General features: G+C 47.2%; 1 protein-coding gene across 1 annotated transcript; it reads left to right on the top strand.

The window, feature by feature from the left end:
- Positions 1–12316: 12316 nt before the first annotated feature.
- LOC101706253 (lysozyme-like protein 4) lies at positions 12317–13455 on the top strand (the record flags this gene model as incomplete). The annotated part of the gene is made up of 2 exons (XM_087212639.1): positions 12317–12722; positions 13210–13455. Coding segments are annotated over 2 exons (495 nt in total), but the record flags the coding sequence as incomplete, so codon positions are not given.
- Between the last annotated feature and the right edge of the window lie 401 nt (positions 13456–13856).

The following is a 13856-nucleotide window of genomic DNA, read 5'->3' on the forward strand; positions in this document are numbered from 1 at the left end:
GCGGGGGGCGCGGGGGGCTCAGCGCAGTCCATTTTCAAAATGCTGATGAGCTGGGCCATGAACCATCTCACGCTGTTGTCAGGGATGAGTGGCTGCAGCAAGTGATTCAGCTGTGTTTCTAACCCGACCCCCAGGGACGGCAGCCCTGGGGAGGTGATGTGTGTGGGGGCCGAGGCCGAGCCCAAGGCAGAGTCTGCAGCAGACACACTCAGGTCCCCTGGTGCTGATGGGAAGCCACCTGGAGGGGAGTCCATGAGGCTCCTCTGTGCCTGGAACCCAGGCCTCTTTGCTGGGCTCAGGCCACTGCGTGCATTTCCCTTGGTGAGCTGTGCCCTCAGGTTGGCCTGGGCTGTTCTGAGGGACACAGGGAAGAGAGTTTCAGCCAAGCGACGACTCTTTTGTGACTGCCAGGCAGGTGGAGTTGCCTTCATTCTTAGCACTCTGTCCTGCCCGTGGTTTAGAAACCGTATGCTGTGGGTGAAGTCTTTCACCCTGCTTCTCACCACAGGCTGGGCTCTGGCAGGGGTGGAGGTGGGGGACCTGCCCAGCCAGGGAGCTGGCAGGGAGGAAGGACTGGCTACCCTCTGTCCTTCTGTGAGGATGGAGAATCTCTCCAGGTTCCTGGGGCTGGGGGCCCCCATGATGCTGCTCCAGTTCCGTGACACTGGGGTCCCCGAGGCTGCTTGTGCAAGGGGCCAGGTGACCTGCCTGTCCCTGACCTGCTGCTTCCTCCTGTCCTGCAGCAGCCTTTTACCTGTGCCCTTCAGGCCCCTGAGGCCCCTGTCCACTGTGTGCAGCCTTCTTCCTCTCAGGTTCTCCACCATGCTGTTTTCCTGCGTCGGAGCCCTTCCCAGTGTTGTAGATATTTGGGGCTCCAAGGTGGGATCCAAAATGCTGCGCTGTATACGCCTGACAGTGTCTGCTTCCTTCTTAACCTCCTCCATGTTTTTCTGAATTTCTACATTTGACCCATTTCTGAGCAAATTCAGCTCTTCCAATTTGTTTTTCTTGGATTCATGGATAAAGGAGGAGTTCTTTATATCCTTTTTTAAAGAATCCGTGTTATCTCCATGGAATGCATTTGGAAAAAGCCTTGCAATGAGTGGCAGTAGAACTGACTGCACATCCTCTGGGTTTCCCTCTGAGAGATAGGGCACCACGTAGCTGAGGGCTTTGATCACGTCACTTGGGTCATGAAACTTGAGCTGGTCGCTCATGATGCCTGACCAGGGGGCCACACTTTGCTGCGAAGATGACGTCTCAGACTCTATGCTCAGCTGGGGCCTGGGGCTGTTGTTCCGGGCCTGTAGTGCCTTTAAGAGCCTCCCATCCACAATCCCGATGGCTGGTGCCTCACGGCACCACATGGTTTCGGACAGAAGGGTGCTGTTACAGCCCAGCTTGACTGTCAGGTACAGCACCTCGATATCACTCTTAACGTGGCAGAGGCAGCTGGCTACGTGGCTCGGGAAGATCAGTTTTTGCAACTCCAGAGTCATGGTGAGGATCTTCTCCAGCACTATAGGGGACACATATGTTGCTCCCAAGTCTAGATATTTTAATGCTGGTAATTAAAAAAAATATGGATCTTTGATAGTTGACAGAGGGTTATTGTTGAGGACTACTTGATGTAAAAACTGCATCCTGTGCCATGCATGAAATGTTCCGTAGCTGATCTGAGAAACAAAATTGTAACGAAGATTTAAAAACTGCAAAAAGGGTAGTGAGTCAAATGTCCCCCTTTCAATTGAATGTATTTTATTGTAGGATAAATCTAAGTACTGCAGGAACAGCAGGCCTGCAAAGGAGGCTTTTCGTAATTCAGTTAGGGAGTTTCCACTGAGATTTAGTTTCTCAACCCACTGGTAATGTTCTCCAAACATTCTTATCAAGGGAAGAAATAGAATGTCCTTGGAAATTTAAGATGGTGAAGGTCCTGTTGTGGGCACTGGGCTCGAGGGCAGGCACCTCATGCAGCCTGCAGGGGCTGAGGTCAGTGCAAGACAGGGTCTCCTCCTGGCAGGAACAGAGCTCACATATGTCCTTGTGTGTCGTGCTGCTCTGTGCACTTAGCACAGTTACAGCCTTCACCTCCACTGGTTGAGTGGTGACTTCAGTCAGGATTGGATGCTGAGCCTGAACCTGGTCTGGGCACGGCAGCATCACCCCAGTCTGTGTTACAGGAGCTGTAGATTTCTGCAGGGATGGAGAGTGTGTAGCCCCTGTGGAGAGCACGGCAGTGCTGCTGGGATCCACATGGGAAGGTGGACCTGCAACCGGGCGTGATGGGCTATGTTGAGTGGGCTCCTGACCAGGACTTGGAGCTCCCGTCTCCGGAGGCACTGGAGGTTGAATGACAGGCTCAGCTGGGTCTGCAGGCTGGGAGGAGGGTTTCTGCACAGCTGGAGGAACTCTAGCTTCTGCAGTCCACGGTGGAGTTCTGGTAAGCTGTGGGTCCAAAGGTCCAACTGTGCCCAGAATCAGGTTTGGTGGTGGAAGCGTCACCTTGGTGAGCCTTGCGAGAACAGCTGCAGACCCAGAAGCAGTTTTTGGAACCTCTCTCACCAAGGTAGCTTGGCACGCAGACCTTTAGGTGGGGCGGCAACCTTTTCCAGCTGTGGGGACAGCTGTCCCGCAAACCTCTGAGGTGGAGACAACATCTTGGTGGGCACCGAGGAATCCGGGTAAACAAAGTCCCCAGGCTCTTCTGGGGGAGTAAGAGCAGTGAGTGATTCAAGCGGGAGATCAGAATCGAGGGAAGAGGGCTTATTAGCTGCTAGGGGCGCAGACTTCAGGTGAACTCGATATGGGGTCCAGCCTGGCTGTGGGACAGCCAGGATGGGCAGGCACATCTGTTGCCAGTGCAGCAACAGTGTAGCCCAGAAATAAAGCGAAAACATGACAGGGCAAGGGTCAGTCGCACAGATCTAGGCCAGTAGGGTGCTGACCCTAGGTCTGCTAGAACCTTTCTGGCAGCCACCTGTGTGCCAAGTGCCTTGGTAACGGTGCTCACCCACATTCTGCCACACCCCACCCGTTCTGTATGACATCATAGTGGAGGAAACCTTTCTCAGGGCTGCCCATCAGTGCCCAGGCCTGACTCTCTTTCCCTTAAAAGGTGACAGTGGCTTTTTGCAGGGCCTCTTCTCCATAGCAATGCCAACGTGTGGTCTTGGGCCTGCACCAGCCATTGGGTGGGGTGGGGAAGAGCTTCCCATGGAAGTTAGGGCTTGGTCTTGGGATGCTCAGAAGCGTTGCAGCAGAGAGGAGCAGCTCTGTGCTATAGCCAAGTGTTACAACTCAGGGTGGTGGCTCCGAAACACAGCTCTGAGGCACAGCTGAGCTTTATTGCTCAATGTGGCAACTCCGGGTCACAGCTCTCATTCTTTGAAGACTTGAGAATCTGATGGTCAGTTGAAGAGGTAGAGATAAGCCTTTTAGTAGAGGAGTCTGAGCACTCTACCAGAAATGAGAGCCTCCTTATATAGGGAGCCACAGGGTAGGTGAGCATGCTCATTGAAGCAGGTGTGTGTGTGTGTGTGTGTGTGTGTGTGTGTGTGTGTGTACAGAACATTTCTGACAAGGTCCAGAGCTTAACAGAACCTTCTTGTGAGAGGGCAGGGCTTAACAGAACATTCCTGAAAGGTCACACAGTTCAAACAGCCACACACCACTTTGATACACTGGGCAGGAGCCCAGCCACATAAACTTACATTTCCAAAACAAAACATTCTGTGGAGAAAAAAAGTGGAGGCAAGGCCAGGGCCTGTCTTACTGTTTAGCACTGCTCTATCAGAAATAGTGGTCCAGCCCTGGCAACTGGAGCTCTTCCCCCTCCACCTGAAACCCAGAGTGAGTCTTCCTCCCCTTGGCTGCACTGCTTCCAAGCAAAATCAAGATCAGGTGGGGTGGAGGCAGGAGAGCACATCTGAAGGCGATTTCTTCCACAGTGTTGCCATTTGCTCTGAACTCAGTAAGGGTTCCATGTTTCAGAACTCACTCCTCTCCATCAGATTCGGGCTTCATAGACATCCCCACTGTGATGACTTCACAGTTTCAAAGGGAGTTCGAACCCGGGACGGAGACCATGGGACCAGTAGATACTTCAGCTCAGAAGGCAGGGGCAATTTTTATTCTCCAAGAACCACAACGCCCTGGGATACAATGAGCAAAGCTTCAGAGAACGCACTGCAAGGCTGGCCATGTAGCTCAGTTATGCTGCACCTGCCTCACAAGCACAAGGTCCTGAGTTCCACCCCAGAGCCATGATGCACACTTTTGGGAACGTGCCTGTCAAAGCCTTCTGAGCAGCAAGCTTCTGGGCCACCTTCCTCTTCATAGCCAATGCCATCGGCCCTGGGAGATAGGCGTCACCACCAGCTGGTCGATGCCCATCTTGGAGTTGTAGACCTTCTGCTTCACGAAGCCGGGGTCCACCAGGTAGTAGATGCCATCAATGGTCAGCGAGGTCTCCATGATGTTGGTGACAATCACGACCTTCCAGATGCCCAGCGGGGCCGGGTCGAAGATGCGGGTCTGCATCTTGCTGGGCAGGGCAGAGTACATGGGCAGGATGATCAGCTCGGGGACATCGGGGCCCAGCGACTTCATCCTCTCATACAGGATCTCGCAGGCTGTGTTGATCTCTTCCTGCCCAGTCAGGAAGACCAGGATGTCACCTTCTTCAGCAGCCCGAAGAGCACGTCGGTGTGGATCGTCCGTTCGTGCACCTCGTCCAGCATGATGATGGCATACTGTGTCAGGTCGGGGTCGATCAGGCACTCGCGCAGCAGCATGCCATCCATCATGTACTTGATGATGGTCTGGGGGCTGGTACAGTCCTCGAAACGGATGGTGTAGCCCACCTCCTGCCCCAGGCAGCAGCCAAACTCCTCGGACACCCGCTTGGCCACGGACATGGAGGCCAGGCACCGGGGCTGGGTGCAGCCGATCTTGACCCGGGATGTGTAGCCAGCCTCGGCCAGGTACTGGGTGATCTGCGTGGTCTTCCCGGACCCGGTCTCGCCAATGACGATGAGGATCTGGTTGTCGTGGACGGCCTGAAGGCGTAGGAGATCCGATCACGCACAGCTGCTGCGGACTCGGGAGAGCAGGCTGGGATGGGGATGGGGACCTGGACGCCAACGCTGACGCCGACTCTGACGCCGACCTCAATTTAGTTTCCTAAGGCCAGTGTTTGCTCTGTTAGAGAGAAGTTAGGGTTAGGAATTTTCAAATAAACAATGCAGGCAGAGCTCTGACCTCTGCAGTTTTCTACCTCACGGTGTGGTGCTCTGGAAAGGATTTCTTCTCCATATTAAGGCTGGCAGCTTGGAAGTGTGGTACTTTGTGCCTGCCATTCCCTATAAATTCCCCTATTTTAAGGATTGGGATGAATCACGGTAAGTGAAATGACCCTAGGCAGAGAATACAAAGGGCTGGCATGGATCTACTATAACCTTACCAGAGAGCTCTTTATTTTGTTTACATGTTCTTGAGAGGGTCCCTTCCCCCTCTGCACTGGGATGGAGGAGCCACCAGACTGCCAGCTGTCACACAGCAGTGATTTCTTTTTTTATTATTCATGTTTATCAGTACATGGTTGTACTATGTAATGAATACATTCATTTGGGGGAGTGGGTACACATACACATCACATCTTAGTCCTTATTATTTCCCCTTTTCCTTCTACCCTCCATCCTCCCTCTGGCCCTAGATCCCTTTCCCATCTGCAAAAGATCTACCCTCTGTTTCCTTTTATTTTACTCTTTAAATTTCTTAGACTTTGGGTTTTTCATATAAGAGAAACCATATAGTATTTACCCTTCCTACAGAGCAATGGTCCCTGTGCTTCTGGTTACCTTTAAATCTCAGGCCACGCTGTCTGATGCAGATGTTTAGAAAACAGTCCCATCCTGTCTGAGTGGACTCTCTGTAATTCTTATTTAATTTTTATTGTGTGAAAATGATTTTAGTTTTAGTTTGATATTTGAATTGGTTATTCACATTGACCATAAATTGGCAATTACTCAACTTTGATCTAATTTTTAAACTATGGACAGAAAAGGTTGACATTAGAAAACCTTTCCGTAATCTCAAGTTAGGTGTATAGATGAGGAAGTGGATGAATTAAGCCTTTTGTTATCCCAGATAGTAGTTTTGTCCACGAGGGATTTAAAATGGAAACTGAAAATATCTTGCATGAAGTCCATCTGCCACCATCTGTAGTGACAGAAACTGTATAGTATAGCTGTGAAATCCCAAATTAAGAGATACCTAGGGTCAAATCTCACACTGCTGCTTATGAGCTGTGTGACCTTGGGTAAATCATACGGCGGTTATAAGATCCCAACTCCTTAGCGGAATTGGAAGAAGAATGATATTCCCTATGCCCAAGGATTGCTATGAAATAATATAATTTTAACTGAGTTGTCATTTAAGAATTAAATGAGATAATGCATAAAAATATGGCAAACAGAGTATGTCGTAGATATTATTTGTATTAATGATGAAATTTCTTAATTAAACATACCCCACATTGTAGAAATAAGTAGTTTTTTGAGCTGAAACCAACTGCTGAGTGGTAACAGAAAATCTGGTACAACAGAGACATGGTGGAGGGGAGGAGGGGCAGAAAGCAGAGGGATAGAGTAATGTTTCTAGTTTTAGAGTTCAAGGGAAAATAAATTTTTCATTATGTAGTTAATCATATATCTTTTAGGGACACCAGAAGGCACATACTGAAGGAGTTAAAATGGTTTCTCGCTCTCTTTTTTTTGGTGGTACCGGGGATTGAACTCAGGACCTTGTGCTTTCAAGGCAGGTGCAGTGCCACTGAGCTAAATCCCCAGCCCTAAAATGGTTTCTCTTAAGATGAACAAATTTCCTTCATAAAAATTTACGTATACCAAGTAGGGAGACAATCATTAAGAACTAAAGTTCTCATCCTTGCTTGGGTGATATAATCAAGGAAACAATAAATATCCTGGAAGAGCCAATTTGCTAAATACAACCATTATTTAAAATGTTTTTGCATCCATCAAAATAATCTGATTGTTATTAAGTATCACTGAGATTTTATCCTTTGACAGAAACTGTGGTTATAGGGAACTAAATATTGATATAGCTCTGGCCTTGGGGTTTTTAAAATGGAAAAATAGAATACGCTCATTTAAAAAAATTCATATTTTGCATGAAGTTAAAATACATTAGAACTAACAGATCATTGATGCCAGGTCATCAAGGCGGCGGGGGGGAGGCAGACCTTGGCTCCAGTGTTGATTCCACTACTTATCACGTTTTTAGTCTTGGAAGGTTCACTTAAATTCTTTTTTTGTCTTTTTTTTTTTTGGTACTGGGGATCGATCTTGGGTTCTTGCGCTTGGGCAGCAGGCGGCAAAATCACTGAGCTAAATCCCCAGCCCCACTTACATTCTTTGAGCTTTCAATTTTTCAAAAGTAAATTGGAGATGATAGCATCTTCCCTGTCATTCCCATCAGGTTGTTGTAAGACTGAAAAGTGCTAAGACTTATGAAAATGCCTACTGGTATTTCCTTCAAAGAGTTAAAGACATCACATTACAGTGATACATGCATACCCATGTTTGTAGTGACACCATTATAATAGCTAAATCTTGGAAACGGCCCATATATCCATCAACAGATGAATGGATAAAGAAAATGTGATAGTTACACACAATGGAGTACTACTCTGCCATAAAAGCGGATAAACTTGAGTCATTTGCAGGAAAATGGACGTACCTTGACACTATAATGTTACGTGAAATAAATCAGACACACAAGCTTAAATATCACATGGTTTCCATTATATGAGAAACCCAAAATATAAATAAAGACCAAAACAAAAGATAACAGAAAATAGGGAGACAGATATTTTGCAAATAGGAAAGAGACCAAGAGATGGGGGGAGAGGGGCTGAAAAAAATACTGAAGATGTGTTATGTACATGTTCCAACTCCCCGCAAGAAATGTGATCATTGTATACTGCAAGCATGTACTAATAAAAAATAAAAATTCAAAAAATAAAGCACACAGTGAAGTATAATACCAGAGCATGGATCCTTGGTGTGATCATTTTCCTTCCTATGCCTCCTCATTGAGTGGGAATTAAATAAATATTTTTTAAAGTTTCCTGTCCATATTAGCTTATGAAATATCTGAAAGTTCTATCATTGTGTGTGTGTGTGTATGTATTTTCAAGTCTTATCAAACCAAAGCAGCAAACAACACAGATGTCTCATTTCCTAAGTAATAGTCGAATATTTAATCCTGAACACAGTGTTGTTAGAGAAGGAAAGATATTCTGTAAGGTTGGACCTATTTCAAAAAGGAGTTAGTGTTATTCTCAATTTAAAGTGGAGGAAACTGAGTACTCATTAACAATTCAATCCACGTTTATGAGGAGGCTAACCCACAGCTGGAGACCTGCGACCAACTGAAAGTACAAATTCAAGAAAGGCAGGGAATTCAGTCCGACTGTTAACCTTTGGTGGTAGCATCTTAGCATCAATAAATCATTCATCTTCCTATACTTTAGTTTTCTCCTCTGTAAATTGAAATTTCTTAGATGTATATCACATAGCCAATATCATGTCCGAAACATACTGAAATACAGAAACAAAGTGCAAAAATGAAGGATGTGAAATTCCTTTTCACTCAGCCATAAGGGGAACAGTGACTGCTGCTCCTGGGCATTATGAGAGTAGGCAGCGGAAGGTGGTGGTGGTGTTGGTGGACGGCAGGCTCAGCACTGGGTGGACCAGGAATTGGAGTGGGTCTCTCCCTCTAACTAGTGAGGAAGGGCGTAGAGAAGGGAGGTGCAGGAAAATAAGTCTGTCAGCATCCAGAAGAGGAGCCCCTGCAGGAATTATAAGGAGGACCCAGGAAATAGTCTGTGCCAGTAGTTAGGGAATTTTAAAACTGCTGAAGAAATTTTGGTGGGGTGATCAGAGATCTCAGATTTTGTCAATACGCCTAAAAGTTGGTGATGAATGACTTGGTCTTTATCTTCATCCTGATTGTCAATAATTTTGTCCATAAGTGTCATTCCTTAGTGCACTGTGAAATACACTAAACCTAGATAAGTGTGATATTTAGCTAGAAGATAAAGTAACAGAATGTAGTGAACTAATATTCAGGTCAGAACTGAAAGGAACCCAGGGGAGTTCTGAGCAGAAGAAAACTAATAAGCATTGAACTCATGAGTGGGCCTGCTGGGCCTTGGGCACTTTCATATCCTTGCAAGATAGTTGTATATAGTTCTGGAAACTGAGGTGCAGAAAGAGCAGTGACTTGTTTAAAGGCAGCTAGTGACTAGGTTGTGGAGCTCAGGTTCAGACTGTGGAGGGTGTGAAGCTATTTTCCTCTCCAAAACTGTCACAGACTCAGTTAGCTTAGCATACCCACTTTATCCTTAAAGAATGGTCTCTACTTGGAAAGAGAAGAGCCCTCTTAAACACATCTGACACTGTTTGCATTATCAGAAGATGTTACTAATGCATGAGGTACTTGGACTCAGGTATAGTCAGATGGATTTTTTTTTCACCTTTTGATAGCTACTCAGAATGACATTTCACTAAATCTGTTTACCCTGCTTGATTAGGAAAACCCTTCAGGTGAGGGATCAGGCTCTTCAATCCCACTGTCATTTGGAAAAGTGTCCAAGTGAGAGAGGCTGTCTACTTCCTAGAGGCAAATCTTTTGGAATTGAGCTGAAGAGACCTTGGAGATAGATATTCTGCCCCACTGCTCATTCTAAATTAAGAGGAAGATAGAACAAGTGTTCACTTCTATGCCCACCCTCTTGTGCTCAATGTTTTCCTGTCTGCAGTATTGGGTGCATGATTAAGCTATTTACACAAGCTCTGAATTTGTAATTTATGAACTTAGGAAAAGGGTATTATCATTTGAATCATCCTGGAAGCATGTGACAGAGTTATAGAGGGAAAAATTTCATCTAAGAATTCTTTCTGGGTTATTTAAGGTGGCTGACTGTACCTGCCTTCTTCGGAGAGACTTGTACATGCCTTCCCGCTCCTTGGACTGTTCTCCTAGCCCTGGTGAACTGGGAAGTACAGGCCCTGAATGTTTGGCTTGAGGGTTCCCATCAAGGGTAAAACTGAAAATAGGAAGCTTTGGTTGCTGACTGTGAGATAAACTTGCTTAAGCAGTCTGCCAAAAGTAGCGGATCATATGAAAATCCACATGACTAACCAGAAATAATTGGAGCTTAAAAAATGCCAGGGTTGATGAGTAATATTTCTTTCACCATAGGATCTAGTTAAAGCAAGTTCACCCACTCACAAGTTCTTAAGTCCCATTATCTTTTACCCTGGAACATTTCACTTGCCCTGATGTGGCCAACTAAATGATTTCATTGACACAGAAATGTCATCTTTTATTGATGACAAGTACCTGTTCATTTATTTCTACTTTATTATTGATTCATTCATTTCTCTATTCAACAATATTCAAAGGCTACTGGGTAGTAGGTGTGGTAGAAGAAATAAATAACATTTCTTTCTTGGAAGTTTTTTTTTTTTTTCTGATTCTTCCAATGCAACATGATTTTTCTTTCCTAAAACATACTAACACTTTGTTTACAATTGTCCCAATTGATTTATGACATGTTGCTTTGTATTCTAGCAACTAAAGAACATGTTTTATAACATTCAAAACCAAGGCAATTGCTTTATGCGTTTTCTATATTCTACACAGTCTTGGCACAGATGATGTTCCTGGCATTATGAAATGGATGACTGAATATTTGTTGAACTGGATAAGTTGGCTAGATTAAATTATGCTTGTTAAGCTTGTAGAGGGTCCCTGACTGTTGTCAGTGACCAAAAACAGAGCAAGATCTGCAGCTGAGGGACCAGTGTGGAAGCTGTTGGAATAACTGAGGCAAGTGAAGACATCTGAGTGATGATGACAGTAGTAGTGATGAGGAGAGGAAGATTTTTGATAACAGTTATATTGAGATATAATTAATATACTATACCATTTTTATTTAATTGTTCTCTTTAATTGTTCTGGCTTTTAGAGATATGATAGGACTCCAGCATTGAGCAGATACAAAGTGAGAGAAAGAGAAGCACTTGGAAAAATGTCTACTATGTAATAAATGTAAAATATGTTTTTGTTTATTCTTTTCCCTATGTAATGCTTTCCCTATTTTTGACATAATGAGTAGTCAAAGGTCCAGTTACTGAAAATCTAGTTACTAAAATCTGGATATAACACCAGAGAGGTTAGGCAGGGAGATTTGTTTGATATTAAGAAGCTAAGCTATGAATCTCAAGTTTTATATTTCTTCTACCTCACTATTGGATCTGAGTCTTAGCTATGGAAGAAGATAAATCTCTCCTGGCAGTTATGTAGCAAATTATCATGAAGGAAATTTTCTCTAGGAAACCAGAGAGCAGATTATCATGCTGGATATTTTTAGCAGATCATAGAATGGCCTCTGTTAGTATGCTTCAAAACAAGAGTATATATATATCACTTGTTATGAACTTGGCCAATAAATCATTGATATGTAAAATTTGGTGAACTCCGTTGGGATTCCCCACCATTAATTCCACAACTCTGGTGTTGTACTTTGCCAATTGCTTTTGTGAATTCTGTGTGCTTTTATGGTAAATCGAAAAATAAACTTTAAGATTTATATATAAGCGGCCTTTGACCTTGGGCCCAGGGAGTCAGAGGGCTAAATGAGGGGCTCTCCCTGCTCCCTTTAAGAGGGGTCCCACGGGGTCTCAGGAATGCTGAGGCTGCGGAGCTCTGGTCCCCAAGGGTGCCCACACTCTGGCTCTGGCCTCTGTTCCTGCAGGACTTGCAGGCCTGACAAGGGCCTGGAAAGGGTGCGAAAGTCCTGAGTCTGGGCAACCAGTGCAGCCCGAAGGCCTGGGAGTGGGAGACAAGGTGTGACGAGGAGGAGGCGCCCTTGCTGGCTTTGGAGACAGGAGAGAGAGGAGCCAAGGAGAGCACAGGCCACCGCCAGCCCCGAGGGAGAGGACCGCACGTCCCCGGGAGCGCCCAGAAAGAATGCGGCTTGCCAACCCTTGACTTTAGCCCCATGAGCGCCACGAACTTCTGACGTGTACCACTGGATAGTAACTAAGCCATGTTGTGCCAGCCTCCAGATGCGTGGTAGCTCATGACAGCAGCAGTAGAAATGAATACAGACGCAACGGTGACAGCCCCTTCCCTTTCCAGAAGGTTGCGGCCCACAGCAGCTGATGTCATAGAGAAGGTTTTAGAAGTGCTGGGCATGGAGACAGACTGAGGCCTGTGAAGCTCTTGGGAGAAGGTGACTGAGTTATTAAGGCAGCACACCGGAAACCCCCGGAGCCGGGAGCAGGCCCAGCACCTTCCTGAGCAGACGCGGAGGCTCCTCGGGGGCCACTCTTCCTCTCCAGGAGGGCGCCCAGGGGTGTGCCTGGCTTACTTCGAGAGCAAGTTCAACCCCTCGGCGGTGTACGAGAATGCACAGGACGGCTCCACGGGCTTCGGCCTCTTCCAGATCCAAGACCGCAAGTGGTGTGCGCTGGGCAGGAACCTCTGCCATGTGGACTGCTCAGATTTACTGAATCCGAATTTAAAGGACACAATCAGATGTGCCAGGAAAATTGTGCAGGGAAAGATGGGGTGTGAGCCTGCTATGAGCGGCCAAGAGACCCCCTGCTCTGGAGGACAGGGGAGTTTGCCCGACTGATGGACGGAAGGATTGCTGTGGCTCCCAGCTGGCCTGATGCTCCATGGGGACAGGGCCCGAGGCTGGGTGCAAATAAGGGCAGTAACTTTTGGGCCACCAGGCAGAAGGGTCAGAGGATCTCAGCTGAGCTGGCTGGGCAAGGTCGAGGAGCTGAAAGGGATTCTGGAAACCCAGCAGAGAGGGTGCCTGGAGGGGGCAACCGGCCTGGCCTGGGACAGTGCTGAGGACACAGCGCGATGCTCTGTCTGAAGCTTGCTTCAGGAGAGCTGAGGGTGCTCAGGATGCAGGGCTGGGGAGACGTTGTGGTCACGTGACTTCCCATGTGAGCTGGGGTGGCACTTGTGCCCAGGCGTGGACCGAGACTCCAGGAACATGCCCACAGCAGGCACCGCAGGCCCCAGGCACTCTGGGTGCTGGGGGCGGGATACATGGCCAGGCCTGGGCTCTGGCTTTCCTGTGCCTCTCCTGACCCCTCTCTGGCCTCCCCCACAGGCCCAGCTGGTCCCTGCACTGCCGATTCTCCGACTCCCTGGAGCAGTGGCTGGATGGCTGCAAGCTGTAGCTGCTGAGTGCCCCACACACTTGCCAACACATCCAGGTATCTCGCCCTGCTGTCGCCTTGCTGCCTGATAGCTCCCGGCGGAGAACCACAGCAGCTTGCTTCTCTAGAGATGCAGGATGTGAAATAAACCTCGTTTGTCCCTAGCCTGGGCCCAGTCTCTGCCATTACATCCCTGCAGTCTCCGCTGCTCACCATGGTGACTCCTCACTCCTCTGCTTACAGACAGGACTTGAAGGTGGGGATGTTTAGGAATGAGTGGTCAGTTCAAAACAGGGACAGGAAAGAGAGGCACTGGGGAAACAGGAGTCCCAGCAGGAGGCTGAGGCGAGCAGGCCCACTGTGAGAGTTCTGTGTTTTCAAACCCTTCAAAAGGCTATGATAGCCACTTCCATGGCTGCCCCTTTTAGAGACTTCATGTCTTTAAAGTTACACAAACATATGTAGTGTAATAATGGAGACTCAGATAGTGTTATAAAGAGGGGAATCAGAAATAGCCACCCGTCCATGGAAGCAGAAGTTTTCATTGTTGTCTGTAGCCCAAGTTTAGAGGCCCTGGCT

The sequence above is a fragment of the Heterocephalus glaber genome, unplaced genomic scaffold (genome assembly GCF_053883595.1).
Source record: "Heterocephalus glaber isolate CG9 unplaced genomic scaffold, H.glaber_assembly_v1.0 deba00001442, whole genome shotgun sequence".
NCBI lineage: Eukaryota > Metazoa > Chordata > Mammalia > Rodentia > Bathyergidae > Heterocephalus > Heterocephalus glaber.